Raw genomic sequence first — 18,364 nt, forward strand, 5'->3', positions numbered from 1 at the left:
TGCAGGTCTTCGGCCTTCTGCTTGATCACCCGCAGTGAGTGGGAGCTCACCCTTTCATGAGGCAGCATTTTTACATTTTAGGGTAACTCAAGGTTGAAATTACCAACCCCTCTCCTGGGTCCAGGCTGTCCTTAGCAGCTGTGGAAACCCATTCTATCCTTCTCTTCTGCACACACAGTCTTTTCCACAGAAAGTTTGCAGTCCCATTTTATGAGACAGGCACTGAACTGTGCTGGCCAAATAAGGCCAGGGCTTTCCCTCCTCAGGAGCTTTTAGTCTAACTCTCCAAATACTGGAAATGGGTTGTCTTCAGTTTTTCTTCTCCAAACAAAATGCCCCTTGTTATCTCCATGTGAGTCAGGGCAAATCTTTTGAGGCCCACATCCTGGCTTAGATCTCTGGCCCTTGTCAGGTCCTCACCACCTCTCTGAGGAGAGGGTCTCTGCTACCGAACGCTTGTCCGGGTGGATCAGGCTATTTGTAACTGTGGGTCTTTTGACAGGCCCAGTGGAACATACTGAGCACTTTTCCTAAGTGTCAAGTTGTCCCAACTTGTTTGAGCTGTCCATGGTAGCTGGCACTCAAGGTGTCATCTCCTTCTTTCCAAGATGGTTGATCTCGTCCAAGCCCTTCACTCAGCAGGTGGAGACCCCGAAGCCCAGAGTGAAGGAAAGGGGTGTGTTTAGGAACACGCAGCCGAGTTGAGAGCAGAACAGAGGCTTCTGGTGTTCCCTAGTATGAATTTGGAACACCATTCTTTGGAAATGTTTTTCTTTCTGACTTCTTCATAGAATTGCTTCTTCCGTCTAGAGGGAACCTCCTCTGCCTCTTTTCTAAGTTGTTCCCCAAATCCTATTTACCTGCTCTTTCTCCAGCAAGGACACTGGCTTAGATTTAATCGAACCCCATCTTGTTAGGAGAGCAAAGAGCTGATACTCATCCTGTTTCTGCCTGTCTTTCCCACGGGCTCTCTAGATCTCCAGATGAACAAACAGATGGTGAGATCCCTGGACCGCATCTGTAACCTTGGGGAGATTATTTGCAAGTCCCAGCAGGAACACAGCGTCACTTGAGGAACGATGGGGGCCCCTCAGATAGGGAAAGTCGTCTTCGTATGCAGCTGCAGAACCAGCACACAGCACAGTGGACAGGAAGTGGAACCCCTGGAGGGCCACATTATCTGAAAGGTGGAGTGATTCCCATCTTGGGTACTTCACGGGCTGCCATAGAAACTGTGTTCTCCACTTCCCACTGGGTTGCTGGGAAGAATGTTTTTAAAGTCCTGCGGGCTCCCAGTGTTGCTGTCCAAGATTCCTCTGTTTAACGGAGATTTCCCCACCCTGCAAGCCCTCCTTTCTGCCCTCTCCTAACCTGTTCTGCCCAGCAGTGACCCCTGCTCCAGGTCTGCTGGTGAGCTCCTGGGCAGGCTGTGGAGTCTGCAGTTGAATGCAGAAAAGAAAAGGGAGCAATCAGAGGATTCAAAATATGCCTAAGACAGAGGTGGAGTCATGGCAGAAACAGGGCACCTGGAAAAGCAGTGAGTTTAAGAGGAAAGGAGAACAAGGCCAGCCCAAGTCCATGATTACTAGTGAATGGCACGAAGACTGAGAGAGAGCCAGATCACTGAACTCTGTAGATCTTCAGGAGGGTAAATAGGTAAAGGAATCCAAAGTAATCATAATTAGTTAATTTAATTAAGGAATTGCAGGTTTTAAAATTCAAAATACTTTTCTACTTGTCCCTCCTAAGAGGATGTTACTATTTTAGAAAGAGGGTAATCAAGAACCAAAGAGTCATTAGAACTCAGGAATTTAGTTAGAGAGCCCTATGATGAGTCTCCGGTCTTTACTAGAAAGATTTGAAGGCTGCCCATTGATCTCAGAGTATAATTTTTTCACTTTTTTTTTCCTCTTAGAGATATGAGCCTGACCCTTCTTGACCAGCCAAAGCGCTGGCCATCATTAGACCTTTAGCTTCATGGTATTTGCGATGGCTATTATTTTAAACATGCAAAGGTTTTATTTTAAAAATTTTTTAGTGTGTTACATTTACCTTTACTGTCCAAGATTGATTTGTCTCATAAAGTTACATTTGTTACAATTCATGTTCTTCTGTAATGGTTGATCAAAGCAAAGAAAGACATATGCTGCTTACTACCCATGATCTATGAATGTTTCAGGCTGTTGTTGGTTCTTGTGACTTCGCTAATACGTTTTTCTTCTGACAGGTTAACCTGCCCTCTTAACTCAGCAGTGGTTCTAGCGTCCTATGCCGTACAATGTAAGTCACAAAGGGAGCATTTCACAGATGGACAGATTGTTCTGATCAGTGTATGGAAAAAGTCACTGGTTCCTCCTGCTTGACCAAGTCCCTCTTCCCCAGGAATCCTGCTGGGCAGCATATCTCTGGCTGTCCGGATAGTCCTGCTTTTACCCAGACTGGCACTCTCCGGTATCATGGGGATGTTGGATTAAGGAAGGTGTTTAAGGGGAAAGGAGTGAATGAGCTGTGGTGTGAAGTTTTCTCCAAGGGAGCCCATCAGACAGTAGACAGCTGTTGCACATTACATTTTCCAGAACCTTCGCTCAGGCATTTCATACAAATCCCAGTGGGACAAATACTTGTATCAGTCATCTCTTATACACATGGAAACCTAGACCCAGCTAGGTTAAGGAATTTGTTAGAAGTCACCCGTGCTGCTTGTTTGGTGCTACTCTAAAACACTGCTGGGATCTTATGAATTTCTTTTTAGAGTTTCAATATAGCTAATGGATTGTATATTGATGTATACCAGGGCTATTCAATAGAAATATGTGAGTCATATATGTAACTCTTAAGTTTTCTAGTACCCTCATTAAAAAGGGTAAAACGAAACAGGAGGTTTTTTATGTTTTATTTAATGCAATATATTCAAAATATTAGCATTTTACCTTAATGTAAAAAGTTATTAGCAAGATATTTTACATTCTTTTTTTTATACTAAGTCTTTGAAAATCAGTCTGGATTTTACACTGACAATACATCTCAATTTGGACTAACTGCATGTGGCTAGTGGCTACCATACTGGATAGAAAGTCCGAATGGAATTTTCTTCAAGGCTGGTTTGAACTGGAGTGGGAATCCACTCGTTCAGTCAGCAAAACTTCATCGAGGGCATATTCCCTTCCACGTCCTGCGGGTAGATGCTGGGTAGGCATAATGAAAAGAACCAGATGAGATAGCCAGATGAGAGCAAAATGTCACTTGATAGTGGCTAGCTTTGTGGTAGCAATACAGTTCATCAGCATAGTACTCAGGTAGAGCCATTTGCAGCTCAAGACCTAAGAAATCTGTACCTTCCCATAAGCCCAAATCATTTTGGCCTATTACCCTGTTGACCTACTGTGTGGTAGACAGTTAAGGCAGCAAGATGGTTAGGTCTGAGAGCAGGCACTGGCTGAACTACACACTCTGCTCTGGTCTCAGAACAGGCAAAATAGCAAGAGAAGGCTGACCGGGACTGCTGAGGTGGCCCTAGGTCTGCCTACTTCCCTACCAGCAAAGAACAGAAATGAGGGAAGTGAAGAGCAAGCTGGCTGGACCTGCAGCTTACCCACCCATCTGCATGGAACCAGGAAGTGGAGGGCAGGGGACATCAAAGATGACCACCTGTGATCCTATTCACGAGTAAGACGAGACCCAGAGTTAGTCTCTCCATTGATCCTGCATCTCATCTTCCCCTAGTGGGAAACTCAAGACAGGTGAATGGGCCTGGGTGAATTTGAACCTTCCCTTCTCCCTACAATATGCCTGGGACAGGCCCGGCCATGTCACATCCACATGGGAAGTGGCATGGTCACCAGTCAGCTTGTATTCTTATGATCTCTAGACCTTGTGAACTCTGTCTCTGCCAGGCCAATCAGCTGAGGAGACTGAGCTTCCCCATATCTCAGAGCGAGTTTGGTGTTCACAGACTGAGCTTTAGGTTTATGAGGCAGGAGTACTAACTAGAATATAGGCACATTCAATTTAAATCCTGGCATCCCTGGCCAGGTGTCGTGGCTCACGCATGTAATCCCAGTACTTTGGGAGGCTGAGACGGGAGGATCCCTTGAACCCCGGAGTTTGAGACCAGCCTGGGTATTATAGTAGGACCCTGTCTCTGTGAAAGCTAAAGAATTAGCTGGGCATGGTAGCGTGCACTTGTAGTCCTCATACTTTCTAAGGCTGAGGCAGGAGGATCACTTGATCCCAGGATGTCGAGACCAGCATGGGCAACACTGTGAAACCCCATCTCTACAAAAAATAGAAAAATTAGCTGGGTGTGGTGGTGCAGTGCCTGTAGTCCCAGCTACTAGGGAGACTGAGGGGGGGAGTATCTATTGAGCCCCAGAGGTTGAGGCTGCAGTGAGCCATAATCATGCCACTGCACTCCAGCCTTAGTGACAGAGTGAGACCCTGTCTCAAAAAAAAAAAAAATTCTGATGTCTCTGATAACCAGTTATGTGGGATTGCCTCTCCAAATCTTGGTTTTCTCACCTGTGAAATTGAGGTAACAAGTGGTTTAAGACAGCTCTCAATATGGCTACTTGGTTCAAATTGAGCAGAAATGTGAAGGTGATCTGTAACTAAAAATTCTTTATTGTTGGACCATCCCTGGCTGATTCACTGAGAACTGGACTGGAGCCATATACGTAGGTCTTGCCTTTTCCACTTGTACCTGCCTGACTTTGAGCTTCTCCAGACCTCAGTTTCGTGACCTGACACATGAGGATAATAAGTGTCTCCTTCAATGGTTGTAGTGAAGAAGAAATGAGTTACTGTATGTAAAACTATTAGAATAGTGCATGGTACGTGGCAAGTGTTAGCTCTTACTGTATTTTCATTATCTGCCCAGAAGAAAGCTGTCAGGGAATTGCTTATTGTAAACAGTAAATTCTATTTAGAGTAAAATTTAAGAACCAAATAATTCTGTGCCAGGCTTTAGTAGTCAGATTCCCTTCTGCAAAGAACTGATAGAATGGGGGCTAACAAAGTTGTGGGCACCTAAAAGGTACAAACTGGCTTCAGTAGAAATATTAACATTACTATCAAGCTAATAGAATCATGACTTATCAGGCAAGCAGTTTTAAGTATAAGCTTTTATCCCTCCACCCTCAATAAATATATATATATAGCAGAGCATACATTTCTTTAAGATTAATACTTGCACCAGGCATGGTGGTTCACGCCTGTAATCTCAGCACTTTGGGAGGCTGAGGCAGGTGGATTGCTTGAGCCCAGGAATTTGAGACCAGCTTGGGCAACATGGTGAAACCCTGTCTCTACAAAATATACAAAAATTAGCCAGGTGTGGTGGTACACCCCTGTAGTTCAAGCTACTAGGGAGGCAGAGGTGAGAGGATTATTTGAGCCCTGGAGGTCGAGGCTGCAGTGAGCCATAATTGCACCACTACACTCCAGCCTGGGCAACAGAGCGAGACTCTGTCTCAAAAAAAATTAATTATTGTATATGAAATTACTGGATCAAAAGGTATGCCTACATTTTATGATATATTCTGCTAAATTCTTCCAAGAGAGGCATCTAATATAAAGTCCAGCACAGTGGTTTGCACCTGTAATCCCAGCTACTCAAGATACTGAGGTGGGAGGATTTCTTGAGCCCAGGAATTTGAGGCTGCAGTGAGCCACAATCGTGCCACTGCACGTCAGCCTGAGCAACAGAGCAACCCCATCTCTAAAAAAAAAAAAAAAAAAAAAAAACCAGTGATCTGCAGGTAAAGTACCCAAAAATACATAATGGTGAAAAATTGTTAATGGCCTGTCAAGGCTTTATGAGGCTCAAAGAATAAAGTATATTTTTTGGAAATATATGTTTATTCCAGAATGTTCCCTGCACCTCTGCCACATAGAGGTCTGCACCAGCCTCCGGGTGCACAGATGGATAAAACACACTGCTCTCCCCAAGGAGTCTACAGCCTGTGGGGAGGCAGATGTGGATGGTACTAGCGGTGGAGATGGCCACCAGGGATGCACTTCATCCTGCTTGGGGATGGGGGGGAACATCCTAGGAATGACCCCTGAGAACCATCTCTAAGATCAGGTTGGAGTTGGATGAATAGCAGGTAAAGGACTTTCCCAGTACAACAGCCGGGCAGCTTGAAATGCTGTACGTTGGAACCTGGGATATACCCTCTCTATGCTGCAAAACATAAAATACTGTCAACCAGAAGAAAGCATGGAACTTAAAAAGACAAGGTATTTCCCACATAAGCACTTCCTTTTTTGTTTGCTATAATTAACTTTTGTATGTGTTGCTTTCTTACAGATAGGAAAATGGATTACTTAGGAGTTTGGAGCATATAGTATAGTAAGTAGGTAAGAATAGGGACGGTGGTCAGAGTCTAGCCTCCAAATTAGCAGCTGAGCAACTGTGGCAGGCCCCTTTGGGTCTGTTTCCTTATCTGTTCAGTGAGGATAAAAAGCATTGCCTATATGACAGGGTTATCATGAGTATCAAGTGGGATGATGTCATTGAAATCGATGTGAAACCGCCCTGTGTTTTGCAAATGTTTTTTTATCACTGTTTAACTTTGTTTCCCCCTAGTGGTTAGCATAGAGCTTTGCACAGAGTAGCCTTTTAGGATTTAAAGGGAAAACCACCCCACAGGGAGGCTCATTGGTTGTGTTCGAAGTTCAGAACATTTGTCAGCAACTTGCCTAAAGAGAGAACCTTGCTGTTCATGTTTGCAGAATGATACCAGGGATGGGACTGTTAACTGGTATGATGGATAACCTTATTGGGATCCAGGAGGATCTCCATCAGCCAATGAAACCAACGGAGTAAAGGTTCATAGGACTCTACCTTGAGACTCAGGAAAGTCATTTACAGCATTTGGTTGGCCTTTGGGGACATGACTGCTGTCATCAAATGACCAGCAGCGGCTCACAGGCCTGGCAGGCAGGCTGGTGAGGTGGTAGGATCTCTAACTGGGGTTCAGATCACCTGGGTTCTGATCTTGACCCTGTCCTAAAGGTCTCTTTTCCTTTCCAGACCTCAATTTCTTCACTCTTAACATGAGGACTTTGAAGGAAGTGATTCTAATGCTTTCTAGCACTTTTCCTCACTGGGCATGCTGTGTCACGGCATTTAAATGATTTCATGTGAACACATTATGTACGCTTAACCCAGCACAAACTTACCAGCCACATAGCCGTGATGTTTCTTTCCACAACTTGGCCACATTTGACTGACCTTAACAGCCTCTGGTCTAACCTTGACCAAGTCTGCATGCGTAGGTCACTTGGCTCTCTGCCCTTTTCCCCTTCCAGAATTGAACTTTACATCAGCCTCTGTACAGATCAGTTCTGAGCACCCAAATTTCTGAGCACCTACTGTGTGCCATGCCTGGTGCTGGGCCCTAAAGGTGAGTCTGACCCACTCCCAGCATTTGAGGCACAGTGTAGGAAGGAAACAGATCCCTTCATTATGGTGTGAATCTCAAAGAGCAGCCCTGTGGTATGAGGGCAGTTAGGTGAGCAACGCTGAGTGAGACATAACCTTTGCATCTGCCCTTTGTTTTTTTTTTTCTTTTTTGAAACAGAGTCTGGCTCTGTCACCCAGGCTGGAATACAGTGGCGCAGTCTCGGTTCACTGCAACCTCCGCCTTCCGGGTTCAAGCAATTCTCATGCCTCAGCCTCCCAAGTAGCTGGGATTACAGGCATGCGCCACCATGCCTGGCTAATTTTTGTATTCATATTAGAGACGGGGTTTCACCATGTTTGCTGGGCTGGTCTCAAACCCCTGACCGCAGGTAGAGGAGTTATTTGATTTGGAAATCTTTGGTGTTGAATTGAGAATCCTCAGGAGCCTTCTGGCATTGCGGCCAGCTGCAGGAAGGAATTCACTAAAATATTTGGAAAGATCGGGGCTAGTTTGTTTTTTTTTTTTTTAAGATGAAGTAGAAGCTTTTTTTTGTTGGTTTGTCAAGAAAATGGAATACGAGATCAGTTGCCCCATTAGAGCTAGAGATTATCTTCTTCTGTTTTTAGACAAATGGGAAAACTTTGTGGAGAAAGGAAATGGATGTCCTCAGGTCCCATAAGCCTGGTCCTTGGCTGTTCACCTGGTGCCAGCCTTTTTTCCAGTTTCCTTAATGTTCTAGACACCCAAATGGTTTGAGTCCTTGGGGTAGCCATGGACACTTGTACAGGTTGAACACTGCACAACTCTCAAGAATGCCCATCACATCATAGGCATCAACAATTCATTTCACGTTGGCAGACAACAGTCAGGGGTCTCAAGGGAGCAGTACCATTTGGCCAAGGGGCTAGTCTCGAAGTCACCCTTCCTTTTCCCTCTGCACCTGCAGGTCCCTAATGTGATTCCCCTGATAGCCCCAGAATCTCTCTTCATATCTTCTGACTCCCCTTAGAATGTGTCTTTCTCCCTAGGAACTTTGCTGTTGCCTGAGCCCTGACCATTCGTCCCCAGTCACTCCCACCCCTTGTCCCTGTGGCCTCTGAGCATACCCTGGTCCCCTTTCTTCCACATCTCCCTGAATCCCAGGTGATGGGTCGGGATGCAGAGAGTAGTCAGGTCTGCATGGCCTCCCTTCTGCCTACAACCAGTTTTTAGAGCAGATTGGTCCAGTGTCATGGTAACCTTGGAGTATGGCAGAGAAAGCCTGCACCGGGCGTGGCATATAAATCGTGGCATTTTCTTTATGTGTTCTCTATCCAGTGGCGTGAGTGCAAACTGCTGTGCTAACCACAGTATATGGAAGAGGTATGGGATTAGAACAGGGCCTAGGTTCAAACACCATCTCCCGATTTTCTCCCTCTGTGTCCTTGGGAAGAATGAGAAGTTGGTTGGATCATGTGTAATAGTATCTTAGCCCATAGTGAAGGCTCAGATAAGTGTGGAGTCTGGAGCTAGTGAGAAGCTTCAGTTCGTGTGGTGCAGAACTTACCGGAAGAGTATTTCCAATTAATGTTATTCTGGTGATGCTATAGATGCTTATAAATACAGACCATATTAAAAAGGCAAAACTAATTATGATTTTCCCCTTATTCTGTCTTGATAGCTCATTTTGGAGACTATAATTCTTCCGTACATCATCCAGGCTATCTTTCCGATAGTCAGTTTATACCCGATCAAAATGATGACTTTTTAACAAAAGTCGAATCTCTGCATGAGCAGCACAGGTGAGGGGGGCTGGGGTGGCCTACTTTGGGAACTTGGGTCGGGTATTTTCAGACATCATATCCCTTTGTGTTTGATGCAACCTCTTTCTTTTGTGCATGAATCCTCTTTGAAGATGTCGGGGGTTTTTGAACCTTTGAGCTGGTATGGTGGCAGATATATTTGGCATAACTAGCATTTCTGTAAAGTGTAAATTCCAGTAAGAGTTTAGGGTGATGGCTGCTGCATCCTTTTCAGGATGTCATTGAAATCAGTAAATTCCTGAAGGAAATGCCCATTTTGAAATCTGATTGCCCCACCAATGGACTGTACCAAGGTAAATCTCTTAGCAGTTTACCACATTTGATAAAACAAGCTGTTCCTTCAGGTCTTATTAAACAGACAGACAGATAGACGTGCAGCGCTGACCAGTCTCCTGTGTTCAGTTCGTGAAAAGTGCTCTATGTCCAAGTGAGGAGCATGAGTCTTCTGCAGTTGCCCCTGCATATTTGTTGCGAGCCTCAGCTCCAACACATATGCCCAATTCTGGCTGCTCTTCCCCTTCCTCATTTCACTTAAAGCTACAGCAGCAGCTGTTCAGTCCGGGTCAAATAAAGGCCACCCTGACCAAGAAGGCCAGCTCTCAAGGGGCTGCTTTCTTCTTGGGAAAGCCATAAAAACAAAGGCCAGGCAACCAAGCGTCCTTTTAAGAAAGCACTGCCAAACCTCTCTCCCAGAATTACTCCCAGGGCAGAAGTCAATGTCCTAAAATAGTACGGGGCCAGTGGCGTTTGAGTTTGAGGCGAATGCCAAAAGAAGAGATAAAGGCAGAGAGACCTAAAGATTCCCTACGAATTAGCAACTTGGAATAATTAGGGCAGGGATTCTGAAAGGTAACAGTCTTCTACGTCTGAATATTGAGAGCCCACTAAAGGAAGTATTATTTTATTTAAAAACGAGAGGGTTAGAGGGAGTCAAATTCAATGGATAAGAAGAAAAACTTGCTTTAGTAGAATTTAGTATTAGATTGCTTAAGATTGATAACGTAAGGCATTTAAATAACCTTACAGAAATGGTATCAAATGTTCTAGATTTTTTTTAAATTGGAGATAATGCCCTCTATTTATTGGATGAACTCTGCTTTTTGTCTTTTCTTCTGTAGTGGGCTAAAACAATCAGAAGCAGAATCCTGCTATATCAACATAGCACGGACCCTCGACTTCTATGGAGTAGAACTGCACAGTGGTAGGGTATGTATTCTTGTTATGTCTTGGATCAAACATTATGTTTTTATTTTAATCTCTGAGAGTTTGAAAACTTCTTTGATGAAACCATTTCTTTTTCATTGTAACAGGACTTTTAAAAAGATATTTGGAAGGTTTATTAAGTAATACTGAATTTTTTGTTGGTCATTTGTCCAATTGCTTTTTTTTAATGTTTGCTTTTGTACTTGAAGACTTTCCTTTTGAGAGGTTAGGGGCTTAGAAACTGGTAATTTTTGTAAGACCATTTTATATTACGGTTTTAAAAGGCAAAAAATAGGTATGAATTCATTTTTCAAGGGACAGTTTAAGGGGCCAAGATTTCTACTTAATCTCAAGTGCTGCCCAAATTGGAGTTAGGTACTCAAATATGATAGTTTTTTTTTAAAAGACTATGGTGGTTTGATTGTGAAAATCAATAAATATTTGAAATTAGTTGTGGCCATTTTAACAGGATTTACTAACATCTGTCATCTGCCAAGCAATTTCTATGCACCAGTGGATTATTTCCTGCAGTAATACCATGAGTTCCATGTATTATCATTAACCCCATTTTTACAGATGGAGAAACTGATACTCAGGGACTTAACCAAGGTCACACAGCACACAAGTTGTAGCTTCAGCACATGACCCCTCACTGTCTAATTAGCATCTGACCTTTCAGCAGTGACATACGTTTTCTACCTGATTGGCCCATATCATATCCAAAAGGAAGCAAATATTAATTGAGCACCTACTAAATACTAACCTTTATCTAGATGCTTTCATATGAGACCATAGGTCTCTCATACGGGATCATAGAAGCCTTGTGAAATTGACATTCTAGTTATCCCCCATTTTATAGATGAGAAAACAGGCTCATAGAGATTGAGTAAATGATCAAATTTTAAATCTATGTATTTTCATAGTTTATAGAAACACTTTATTTTTGTTTCACTTTGGTCCCTTTATAGTCCTGTGAGGTAGGCAAGTTGTGATATAGGAAATAAGGAAGGAAAATGATCTTACAAAATATCAGCTTTGGGACTTGACCATTCATTTTTATTCCATTTGCAGATAATATTTTATCTTAGATAGACTGTTTCAGAGAACTTCAATCGTTGGTGAAGTAGGACTTTATATCTGCCTGAGTTGAGCTGTGCTCTCCCACCCCAAGAACTGTCAGTGAAATGACCCTCAAGGGCTGTGAGGCCAGATGATACCTGCGTGGCTAAGACCCCCAAGGTATCAGAGGGGGTTTGGTCATGCTAGGCTATTCTACATGAACTAAAAACCGCTTAATCTCCATAGCTTCGTATCACAAGGTTTATCTTTCAGTAATTCAAAGCTTGCATTGAGTCCATGTCATGGCTGTCTTCCCATGTGGCCTCCATGTTTGTCACAAGGGAACAGGAAGCTGCAGGGTTACATACCAGCTCTTAAATGCTTCAGCCCGAAAGAGACATACATTCCTCCTGCTCAGAGCACGGTGGCCAGAACTAGTCACCGGGCTCTGCCCTCTGCAAGGGGAGCTGGGAAATGTGGGGTTGGGCCTGGGAGTTGAGTGGACAGTAACTGTGCTGCAGGGGTTGAAATGCATGGTGAAAGACTACAGGATTAGGAGATTTGAGACCTGGTCTTTGGCCCACCCAAACCATTCATTTATTTTCTTGTTCACTCAGTTTTTATTTCCTTTGCTAATTTGTTCTGTCACACCTGCTTCATACTCTCTCTGTTGTGATCTCAAGTATCACATTTAAATGCAATTCTAACCTTCATCAGTCAAATTTGGTTTTGTTGTAAGCGTGTGATTTCGGTTGGGTACTGAAAGTGAGTACTCTCTGGACTTTCCACCATATCAGCACTGTTTCGTTTGTCCAGTTTCTCTAACTCCATGTTCACATTGCGGTTCACAAATGATCTGTCCCACGGCAAAGGGGAATGGACGTTTCTTATGCCTTCCACATGCTGAACTCTCTTCTAGAAGCTCCACATGCCAAGCCCCCTTCTAGGTTTTTATCTTCTCTCATTTCGGCCAGATAAAAACCCTTCGAGGTGGGTTCTATCATCTTTGTTGTACAAGAAGAAAAACTGAGTCTCAGGAGCCCAAAATAAAGCTAGTAGGTGCCAGACTGAAGGTTCACACTCAGTTGTAACTGACTCAAACTGTGCCCTTTCTTTATAATTACTAGTATCTGGGCCAGGCACAGTGGCTCATGCCTTTAATCCCAGCATTTTGGGAGGCTGAGGCAGGAGGATCCTTAAGCCCAGGAGTTCAAGACCAGCCTAGGCAGCATAGTGTGACCCCATCTCTACAAAAAATTAAAAATTAGCTGGGCGTGGTGGCACATGCCTGTAGTCCCAGCTACTTGGGAAGCTGAGGCTGGAGGATCACTTGAGCCCAGGAGGTTGAGGCTGCAGTGAGCCATGTTTGCACCACTGCACTCTAGCCTGGGCATCAAAGCAAGACACTGTCTCTCAGAGAAAAGCCAAACAAACAAAAACCAAATATCTGATTGGGAAAACAAGAAAGTAAATGACTCAAGAAGAGGAACTATTTTTTTTTTTAAATTTTATTTGTACTCACCTTGTTCTCAAACAGATTTAAAACAGCTTGTAGTGGCTGTGTCTTCTGTATCCTCACTGTCCACAGCAATGCCCAGCACTTAGGCTTGTATAAATGTTGGATACATTGGATTTAGAAGCAACATTTTTTTTTTTTCTTAAACAGGGTCTCCCTCTGCTGCCTAGGCTGGAGCATGGTGGCACAATCATGGCTCACTGCAGCCTCAGCTTTGCAGGCTCAAGCAGTCCTCCCACCTTAGCCTCCTGAGTAGCTGGGACTACAGGCATGTGCTACCACACCCAGCTAATTTTTTGTGTTGTTTTGTAGAGACAGGGTTTCGCTGTGTTGCCCAGGTTGGCCTCAAACTCCTGGGCTCAAGGGATCCACCCTCCTTGGCCTCAAAGTACTGGGATTATAGGCGTGAGCCACCTCACCGAGCCAGCATTTATTTCTTAAGTAGATTTAGAATCAGCAGTTCTAAACTTATGCATTTTCATCATCATTTCGTAACAGCTAAAGCCTTTACAGTAATGGAAATTGAGATTTGTAAAAAGCTTTGCAAAGGGGCGAGGCCTTTCTGATTTAGTGCTGATTGTTGAAAATTTAAAGCTTGAGTGTTCATTTAAATGATTCCATGGAATGAGTGGGCTTATTTGGTAACTTTCTAGACCAGTGGCACCCACATGTTGCTTGACAGGCTGTGTTCATTTTAGAAGAATTTGGTACTTAGTACTTGGATCTTAAGTATCTGTTAAGTGGGGCTTTTTGCCTGTTTTCAGAGCATTTTCCCGTTTGGAGCCTAAACGTATTACTATTTATAACAGCGTGGGTGCTTTAAAGTCACCAGAGGGCAGAAGCATGACTGTAACACTCTGTGGATCTGAGATCTTCCTTTTTACAGGATCTGCACAATTTAGACCTAATGATTGGAATTGCTTCTGCGGGCATTGCTGTGTACCGAAAATACATTTGCACAAGTTTCTATCCTTGGTAAGTGCAAACAGTTCTCATTATTTTCTGAATCATGCTTTAAAAATATGCCGAACAAAAGTAATGTTACCTCCCATTCTAAACGGTTATTTCTAAAGAAAGGATAGCGATCCCCCCCCCCCCGAGTTTTAACCTCTCACCTCTAAATTTGATCCAGATTTAGTACTTAGGAAAATTTGAGTTTGGTTTTCATTAGCATTCCCCTCCCCCAACTCACCCTGTGGTTTGGGATACTCTGGAAACCTGGTGGATAAAATGGCACAGGCAGGCCTTGGCATTAAGGAATTTTTCCCGGGTAGTGCATTGGTCAGAATTCAGAGAAGAGCTTTCTCTGGGCAGGAACCATAGTTTCAGTTCTGTTTCTCGGTTATTAATTGGACCTTTACCAAGTGTCCAGCTCTGTTCTAAACTCTAAAGGAACCCAAAGACATGTACAACTGAGTGCTTGTCCTCTCAGCTCACAGGCCTGGTAGGAAGAGACCTGTAGGCCAGCCTGTCCCACATTACTCGTGAGTGGAACTGAATTTTGGAGAGAAGTTTGAGTTTAATGTGCCAGGCAACAGGGAGCTTTCTTAGGGGAAACACCACCAAAACAATACCATCTACATAATGATAGCATGATGGTGCAAGGAATGGGCATAGCACGCATCGCCAGGAAGGTAGAGGAGAGTGAGTACCGCAGATGGCAGGAGATGCAGATGGAAAAGGACAAACGAGGAAGAGAATCATGGAGTTTTGGCAAAACAGTGGCAGCAAGGAAGGAAGTTAGGAAATGGGGATAAGAGAAGATTTGGTGCCAGGTATGTGCCACACAGAGTTTGACCTTTGACGTCTAAATCTGCTCCCCAGCTTGGGAACATAGAATTTCATTACCTGAAACACAAAGGTATTCATCACAGCATTATTTATAACAGGAAAAAAACCTGTAAGTAACTTAAGTAAAATTATGGAGTATTATATAATAATATATATAATATTAATGAGTTAATAATATAATACTGTTGTTATATAATCTATTATATATAACAGAATAATATATATTACACATAAATATATAATTATATAATATATAACAAAATTATTATTAATAGCAGTAATTCTTATTGCACGGTTACTGTGTCCAAGTCCTGTTACTGTGTATTTTCTTTGATTTATCTCCTTTAAACTGGAAATAGGCCTATATAGGTTATTATCCCCATTTTCACAGAGGAGGAAACAGAGATACAAAGAAATTAAGTAAGAACCTGTCCAGAGTCACACAGCTAATAATCAGAGTAATTGAAACTCACATCAGAGTCCAGCTCCAGAGCCTGGACTTTTGTTTCAACGCTAAAAATGGTATTTGTAGGAAAATGCTTAAGTAGGATACATACTTGTAGACGCTGTTCAGTTAAGTTTCAATATATCTATTTTCCAAAACCAAAAAATATGACAGCCCTGTTCAATTTGACACAAAAATCAGTGTAACAGATAGCAGGGTCTTCTCTCCATCTGTCATTCACCTCCTGTCTGTTAGAAGCCCCTCAGAGGAAGCAAGAAACTCCAGCCTGCTTGGTGGGAGGGGGTGTGCCCAGGCAGCTCTCTGGCCCACTCAGGACTAAGATCAGGCTAAGTAGAGGGCACAGTGGGCACAGGGCTCATTTTTCTGCACCCAGCCCCTCCAATGCTGGGGGCTTCCTCCAGGTGCCATGGGCCTAAAGACCTCTGGGTCCAGCTTAACTGTGGCCAAACCTCCTAAGAGCCCACAGACAAGGGCTGGACCCTCACATTGTGGAGAAGATGTGGGTCCCACAGGGTCACTGCAGGAGAGAGAAGTGGGAGACTTGGTCAGGAGAAGCAGGTTTGTGAACAGAAACCTTTTCGGCAGAGCGTGCAGGGACTCTCCAACCCCTGGGCTCACCCACAGATCTGCTGAAGCCTCCCTCACCCTTCAACATCAAGCCATCTCCTGTCAAGGCCTGGCCCCTGCCTCCAGTGCAAACCTCAGAGACCAGCGGGGAGGCCAGCACCAGATGGTGACCCCAGGGTGACTAGGGAGGTGCATGGGCAAATGCCCAAGATGGGCAGGACATAAGAAGGGCCCTGAGCATGCAGGGAAGGGCACTCACCAGGATCCAAATACCAGCTGAGCTTTGGCCCAAGGAAAATTCTAGAGAAGAAGGGGCAGGGTATATACTCCAGAGACGAGAGAGAACCCAGCTAGTGAGTCAGGAGTAGCTGGGGCAGGCCAGGCTGGAGCTGGCCATGGAGCTGGCCATGGCAGGAGAGGGGCCAGGTGATGGAGGGCTTCACAGGCCATAGGAGTCTATAGGCTCAGTTCTTAGTGCTCTTATGAGACTAGGCATTCCTGCATGCAGTGCTTGCAGTGTTCATAGTTACAGTGATTTACTTCTATGCATCATTCTTTATGTGGTACCTGTCTCCCTCACTGGATTATAAGCCTCTGGATGGCAGTGGCTCCATGTCTTCTTCCCTCTGTCCCCAGGGCCTGCCATAGGACTTTGTATATCCTAGGCTCTCAGTGTGTGTGTGTGTGTGTGTGTGTGTGTGTGTGTGTGTGTTTTCTTATGAATGAGTGAAGGGCAGTAGGGAGCCCCCCTGAGGCCCCAAGCCTGGAAACGACAGAGTTCATGTCTGTACATAATCAGATTTGACAGCTCAGGGAGAGAGCTGTCAGGTTGGGAAACTGGGGTCAGCATGGGAAAGGGATGCTGAACTGGAGCCCTAGGAACCATAGGAGGCCTGCCAGGCCCTCCTACCCCTGTATATGAAGCCAGGGTTGGGGGGAGTAAGAGGTCCACAGATTCCCACGGGCCAAAAAAGCAATGTGAGAACTCAAAAGGGAGTTGGTTCTTCCGACTCGTTCTGCAGAACAGGAATTTTTGCATCTGCCAATTGGCACAGAAGAATCGTGAGGAGACTCCCCAGACTTCAGGGAGATGGCAGAGCAGTAACACACACTAGAAAGAGTATCTCTAAAAGGGGTGAGCCCAAACACCCTTCTCATCCTTAGACTATTAACCTGCAGTCACCCAAAAAAATTTACTTCACAGTTACATCTACCAACAGATTGTTGAAAATATATGTGTATTAGGTAATATTTCATATGTAATAGAGGTATATTGCTGATCCTTCTGGGGGAATGTCCATGAATAGTTCAACTATCTTTTTACCTACACAGCCTCTCCATTCTAGAATGCTCTACCAAGGTCTTTATATGATCCTATAAAATAGTAAAATTCCTTCATTTCCCTAAAAGTATTTCAGAAGTGAAGATTCCAGCAGGGAAATATGCACCCTTTGTATGGATTGCAGACGTGTTGCATACATGAATGATAGTCAACCCTTGGTGTACTTGGGGTTCCAAGACCACTTGTAGTTACCAAAATCTGCACAGACTTGTCACACACTTGGCTCCGCAGAACTCGTGTAGATGAAAAGGCAGCCCTTTGTATATGTGGGTTTCGCATCCTGCAAATACTGCATTTTCTGTCCATGTTTGGTTAAAAAGAGTCCCCCAGATAGTGGACCCCACATAGTTCAAACCTTTGTTGATCAAGGGTCAACCGTAAATTTATTTTAAAAGTTATGTTTTTAATTAAAGGAACAAGCATTGCAGGCCTACTGTGTGTCAAGGTAGGGACTTGACATTCCTACTCTGCTTGAATCCTCACAAGGCCACTCTCTGAGAAGGGCAGAGTTTTCACCACTGCTGGGAAGACTTCACAGTGGAGAGCTTAGGAGCACAGGCTTCAGAGTCAGCTGAGACCTGGGTGCAGGTCCTGGCTCCAGGAATTTCTGGTTGAGTGATCTTGAGCGCTTTGGTGATGTCTCTGAGCCTCAGTTTCCTCATCTGAAAACTGGGTATAACAATATGTACTTTTCAGGATTGTTGCAGGGCTTCAGTGAGGGGATGTTTATAAAGCTCTTAGTAGCAGCCTAGGATATAAAAAATGTTCAGTTAATGGTGACTAAATTCTGTTATCTTGCAAATGTTAAGTAGGCTACTTGACACGTGGCTGTTAAGTAATAGAGCTGGGGTTCGGACCAGGTCTGTCCTCTTTCAGCTGCTCCATGCTGCTCTCAGCTGTCTTACCCATGTATATACCAGCTCACGCAGAGCTGCAATGCCACAAAAGCAGCTTATAGCAAAGAGAGCGCGTGGTCCATGTTTCTTGTTATTTAAAAGCTACATCATAATCCAGTGGCCCTTATGCAGTGCTCAGCTTCAGTCAGCTACTTGGTGTTAGCCTGCGGCAATGGGGCTGCCATCATTTCTACAGAGAAGTAAACTCTAGGCAGCCAAGAGCCCCCACTCATTGGGATCATGGAATAAAGGACATGCATTGAGAGGCATCAGCTTCAACCTGGCCAATCCCTGATGTGCTTTGTTTGTGTTTTGT

General features: G+C 44.1%; 1 protein-coding gene across 6 annotated transcripts in view; it reads left to right on the top strand.

The window, feature by feature from the left end:
* Window positions 1-18,364, top strand: part of PTPN3 (protein tyrosine phosphatase non-receptor type 3) — a 161,181-nt gene that overhangs the window by 91,373 nt on the left and 51,444 nt on the right. For all 6 annotated transcript variants that reach the window (XM_033237859.1, XM_033237861.1, XM_033237860.1 and 3 more), the window contains 4 exons: window positions 2,228-2,280; window positions 9,067-9,187; window positions 10,327-10,414; window positions 13,873-13,961. In XM_033237859.1, coding sequence (XP_033093750.1) covers window positions 2,228-2,280; window positions 9,067-9,187; window positions 10,327-10,414; window positions 13,873-13,961 — 351 coding nt within the window. The remainder of the gene's footprint in view (window positions 1-2,227; window positions 2,281-9,066; window positions 9,188-10,326; window positions 10,415-13,872; window positions 13,962-18,364) is intronic.

Source organism: Trachypithecus francoisi, unplaced genomic scaffold (assembly GCF_009764315.1).
Source record: "Trachypithecus francoisi isolate TF-2019V2 unplaced genomic scaffold, Tfra_2.0 Lachesis_group16, whole genome shotgun sequence".
Taxonomy (NCBI): Eukaryota; Metazoa; Chordata; class Mammalia; order Primates; family Cercopithecidae; genus Trachypithecus; species Trachypithecus francoisi.